Source organism: Chroicocephalus ridibundus, chromosome 1 (assembly GCF_963924245.1).
Source record: "Chroicocephalus ridibundus chromosome 1, bChrRid1.1, whole genome shotgun sequence".
In the NCBI taxonomy this organism is placed as follows: Eukaryota; Metazoa; Chordata; class Aves; order Charadriiformes; family Laridae; genus Chroicocephalus; species Chroicocephalus ridibundus.
In genome coordinates this window covers 205,281,831-205,287,119 of record NC_086284.1, presented here as the reverse complement: position 1 = coordinate 205,287,119, position 5,289 = coordinate 205,281,831, and the positions used below count along the sequence as shown (strand labels likewise).

General features: G+C 40.2%; 1 protein-coding gene across 1 annotated transcript; it reads right to left on the bottom strand.

Moving 5' to 3' along the window:
* Positions 1-1,471: 1,471 nt before the first annotated feature.
* Positions 1,472-5,068, bottom strand: SYPL1 (synaptophysin like 1). The gene is made up of 5 exons (XM_063324370.1): positions 5,000-5,068; positions 4,128-4,246; positions 3,552-3,756; positions 2,496-2,684; positions 1,472-1,606 (listed from the first exon to the last, which is right to left on the bottom strand). Exons 1-5 carry the CDS (start codon positions 5,066-5,068, stop codon positions 1,472-1,474), a joined length of 717 nt encoding a protein of 238 aa, XP_063180440.1.
* Positions 5,069-5,289: the final 221 nt, after the last annotated feature.

The following is a 5,289-nucleotide window of genomic DNA, read 5'->3' as shown; positions in this document are numbered from 1 at the left end:
CAAGCCCCTTTTCTTGTGGCAGTAACACAGCTAGTATTGTTAAACAGGAAAGAGCAGAAGCTCATTGCTTTCAGATCCTTTATCCAGGAATGAAAAAGAAAAAGAACATGGTTTTAGAAAGGGACATCTGAACATTCTTACCTCTTCCAAAGGAAGTTAAAATGAAATTTTGGACAGTTATAAGTAATATCCCCCCTAAGGGCTGACAGAAAGAAGTCCTAATCAGCACCAGGCAGCTGCAGGAGCGATAGAAACTCCTCTCCACAAAAAACTCCAGGCATCAGTGTGAAAAACCTTTTGTAGCACAGGTAAGAGAAAGGACTCAAGGCACATTCTTTCAGCAGCTGTCATACTTATTCTATTATGCTCTTTGGACTGGAAGTTTACTATCAGAAAGTCAGTAGCTCTGGCACACTGAACAATTAGTATTCGTGTTATATACATACTATTACATCCATTTTCATCCTAAACAGTTTAAATAAAAGCCCCTGGACAACCACTTACTATATTTGTCAAGACAAACATTTTCTGAGCTATTCACAGAGGACCAGGTATCTTATTAAAGAAGTCCACATGAGAAGAACTAAATATTGCTCCCAATGAATAAGCTGAACAGCATCAATGAAGACTTAGTCATATTCAGACATCTCCAGTTATGGCCTTCCACACACAAGCATTTTTTCAATCACCTCAAAAAGAATTCAGAGAAGCCCAGACACTAGCAGTTAGAATATATCAGTGTTTGTAAGGGTTTTGGGCCATACTTTACTTTTTTTTTTAAATGCTTAAGTCATCTATTGCACATGTATACACTCTCCTATCTTTGTTAAAAGAGTTTATAGCAAAACTATAAGCTATCTTCTTGTTTAGAGATTGTCCTGAGCCAGGAAGTAGTAACAACATAATAAAGACAGAAGTAACGTCCTTCCAGAGAGGTCTGGCAGCAGATTTGATACAATAATCTGAATGGAATATCTGTAAACTAACATGTGATGGCTGCAGCCCTGACAGAGCTACGAGTTTTACTCGGATGGCTTTTACAAGGTGTAAGTGACAGGAAGAAGCTGGACTGCATTTTCACACGCCGTAGTTGCATTTACATTTCATTTTTCAGCCAAGGCTTGTTAGAACTAAAGAAGTGGCAGTAATAACCCAAATGCAGTTTCTTCTCCCCCATTCCTCCTATGAAGCTAATTTAAGAACCCAAAAGGATCAGCATCCAGATAACTTTAACATTTTGCTCTTCAAAAACTGTAATAAAAAGCTGCACAGCTTCAAAAGGCATAATATATTTCAAGATAATCAAACACTTCAATTGGAGTATCCAAGACCTTTTGCCAGAGAGCTTCACAGAGCAAAACAGATGTTTGTACAAAGTATTATCAATTATTATTGAAGTAAATCCTAATGGCTCCATGCTCTTGGCAGTGTGATGTAAGAAGTAGAAGCATTTCAAAGTATCACCTTGTTTTTATATTCCTCTTTGAGTTGAATATATTGCTGGACTTTGCTGAGGAATTCTCTTTGATTGGTTGTGTAGGTTGGTGTCCTTGTATACAAACCAAATATTTCCTCCCCATAAAACCATATTAAGCAAGCCAAACACCTGTAGGTTTAGGAAAAAAAAAGTGAGATTAAGTTTTTGTTGTTGGGTTTGTTTGTTGTTTTTGTGTTTGTTTTTTTTTTTAAACAACGAAACCAACCATCTAGAATATGACTTCAAGGCAAGCCAGAAACAACTGCTATCTTTGGCACCCCTTTGATTTGAGCAAGACATTTCCACATGCTATGGAGTATTACAAGGTATTTTTACAGACTTCTTTGGAAATCAGATTGTCAGTTTACTCTATCCTTTGCATGGAATTAAACAAATTCTTTTCAGTCACTCAGCACTTCTGCATGTGCACATCCAGAGCACATGATTAATTATTATCGGGCCAATGAATAGCAGCCAGAGCTCTGAAAAGCAGGATTCACTAGGAAGATCACACAATAAACCTCATTTGCCCTGCTGTAAGGAGTTCCTTCTATGAACATAAGCTTTATATTGTTGTATTACAAGGAACTTCTATTCAAGGTGTAAAAATTGCTCACAGTTGATGAAAAAGCTAGGTTCAGCACCAAAAGGCAGAGCAGGAAGCATAGTGTTTCCTCCTTACTTGTATCAGTCAACAAACCACTTGGGTGGCTCAGTAAGAGAGCTCTTGGCTACAGACAGAAATAATGAAGAGACTCAAATGTATCTGTAAATGCTGCTCTAGAGACAGATCCTAGAAGTTGTTGCTCTTAATTTCTTTGAGGAAACAAGTCTCCTTCTAAAGAAAAGCTTTGGTCAGTGTTTTACCACAGTATTAATGGGTCTGAATGACTAATAACCCATAAAGCAATCTTAACCCATTAAGCAACACATGCAATCAGTGGAAGGAGGGCTCTCAGGTGCCATTGGCTGTTTTCTAACACATTTATTGTACCCACATGGCAGAAGGCATACATACCACAGACACATTCAGAGTTTTCATGCTGGTCACAGAAGCAAAGCGACAAGTTGTTCCTGGTGCTTTGCAAGATTCGATTCCTGGAATGGCACTGGCCCCTGTGGACATTTTGATATCGGCAAGTGCCGTTGCCCAAGAAAAAGTACTGACAAGCCACAAAAAGGCTGTTATGACAGTGATAGTCAAGTCCTACAGAAGAGAAGTATTTATTATTAAGTTAAAAAAATTTGCATGAATGTACATAAAAGAGCAAGGCAGAGACAGTATCAATTATATCACCAAAATAACCACATCAGTGCTAATCTTCACAAGCAAATTTAGCCATTAACGTTGTATTCTGTGTCGATAATCAGCTACAAAACTGTATGCCTTTTGCATCTATCAAGCACAAGCAATCTTATCCTTTGTAAGAAATTAGTCCCTAAAAAAAAAAAAAGTCAGATGCCTAGCACTTACGTTATAAAAATTTAAGTCAAAGTTTAGTAAAGGGGGAGCGACAGGGAAGAAGGTGCATAGCTTTTAAATCTGGGTGGCTGAATGCTAAAATTTGGCTTGAAAGGTCACTAGGTCTGTTTCTAAGCAAGCTCTGAGATTTCTCATTCTGAGGATAAGGGCTTTGGTATTTAAGGTGACTAAAATTCATGAGATACCTATTTCCCTCTGCCAATTGCATTTGCACAGCAGGTGCCTCTACACAGGAAAAAATTCCCAGAGACTAACAGAGGCGGTTTCACCTATGGAACAACTCTATATTCAAATTACAATACAAAAGAAAAAGTTGTGGTGAAGACATTGTTCACCTGAGAAGGCGGAACTTCATTCCACTCTGCTTTAATAGCTGCAGCAGGTAGGATGCTATGGCTGTTGAAGGGCTTTGGGTTCCCTTTTCTGCTTGAGTGCTGTAGTGACTAGTTTAAGATGCTTGTGTTCATGCTCCATCTAACTTTTGGAACTACTGAATAGTTGTAAGTTATTCAGATATTCTTGTATTAGCAGTATTTCTTATCTCTCTGTGGTTTCAAAAGCAAAACATGAAAATATCGTAGTATTACTTACAGTTAGTGGAAACTTGCTGTTTTGCTGATACACATGCTTATATCCAATATATACCACAAGGGCAGCAATGCAGTAAAGGAAAGACAACACTGCAAGCGTAACAAAGAACTGTGCAGAAGAGGAGAAGTTGCCCACGAGATAGACATCAGTCCAAGTACCACCACAGCGCTTTGGGTCTGGTGCACTAAATACAACAGTATTCAACCTGCAAATATTACGTCATTCATGTAGTTAGAGTTTCCCATACAGTGGAAACTTCATACAATCATGCTTCAGCATTCTAGTTGCTTAAGTTTACTCCAAAAGACAGTTGATATTTGCATAATATATCAGTTATACAACACAAAGATTTGTCAAGATATCTGAAGATTGTTCCCCATCCTACACTGACAACCACAGTGCTTTGAACAATTACAACTAAATATTGATTCATTTATTGCTACTACACAGCAAGCCAGAGGTTTCACGTGTTCATTCAGATACATACAGTAAGTACACATTCATAGGGAGACAGATGGGGAAAGAAGTGACTAAAATAATTAGCGTGTGAGTGACAAACAAAGAACTCACACTCACCTGAATGGATAAGCAAAAGCAGCTGTAACCGTTTTGTTTGCCACACCTTTGCAGGAAACTTGAAGGGTAGTTTCACCTTGAAAGCCTCCACATGTGGCAAAAGCAAAGATGGAAAAAATCTATAGGAATTGAGATATAGACATAGTAATGCACGCTGCTAGAGCTCAAAGGAAATAACATTTAGCTGAAACAGCTAATGAAGGCAAGAAATAGCGACAAAGTTAGCAGTAGTGAGGTATGAAGTGATGTCAAGAGGTAATGAAAATGTTGAGTTTCTAAACACCAAAAACCATGAGCAAAACCACTAACAAAATCCCATTTGAAAGCTTTTTGTTTATATTTTTCTTAGCTCTACAGCAAAATTTTTTGTCTTGCCTTTTTTTTTCTTTTAGTGCTAAAAGCCAGCCCAGTACCTCTTTCAGCTGGTAAGGAAAACATTTTTAGGAGTCTCAGACAACCACAACCATAGATTAGAGTAGCCAGAAGGTACATGCTCAGAGTACTGCACATCCACCTGACTCTTTAAGTAGCTCTTGTTTTCCCTTTGTTCACTAGCAAAACCCTAAACCCCATATAATCAGAAGGCACAACACACAGCAGTGCGAGTTACCATGACAAACTTCTAATTCATACAGAAAACAACCGCTTTCTTCCCTCCCAGCCAGAGGACTTGGCTGAAGAGCGGCCTTGTGTTGAACATCCATCACCACATCCATCCACCACGTGAGCCAAGGAGTGGGCAGCCCAACAACACGCACCTCTTCAGGCCTACCCAGCTAGGACACAGGAGCAAACCCAGGCCTGGGAAAGGAGAATAAACAGCCCCACAAGGAGAACAAGGCTTCCCCTTGTGCATCCCCAGCCCCACTTACCCACTCAAGGACCTTAATGAAGCCCAGGGGCTCCAGGAGCAAGCCAAAGTCCACCCGTAAGCCAGCCATCCTGGGAGATACCAGAACAGACAGCAGAGACCTCAAGAACCCACACCACCACCTGTCCACAGCTGCAGCCCCACATGGGCACCTCCCTATAGAGCCAGCCCCATGCTCCTCCCCCTGCTCCTCCCTGCCACACCCTCCCACCCCACGCTGGGGCTGGTCCCACCCACAGTCACATCACACTGGGGGTCTTCAAGGAGAGATTCTGAAAACAAGACAACAGG

Coding starts and splice junctions, on each gene's coding strand:
- SYPL1 (XM_063324370.1), bottom strand. CDS start 5,068: ATGGCTGGCTTACGGGTGGACTTTGGCTTGCTCCTGGAGCCCCTGGGC. Junction 4,247..4,999: donor TCATTAAGGTCCTTGAGTGG/GTAAGTGGGGCT, acceptor CAATTCCTATAG/ATTTTTTCCATCTTTGCTTT. Junction 1,607..2,495: donor AAACTCTGAATGTGTCTGTG/GTATGTATGCCT, acceptor CTAAACCTACAG/GTGTTTGGCTTGCTTAATAT.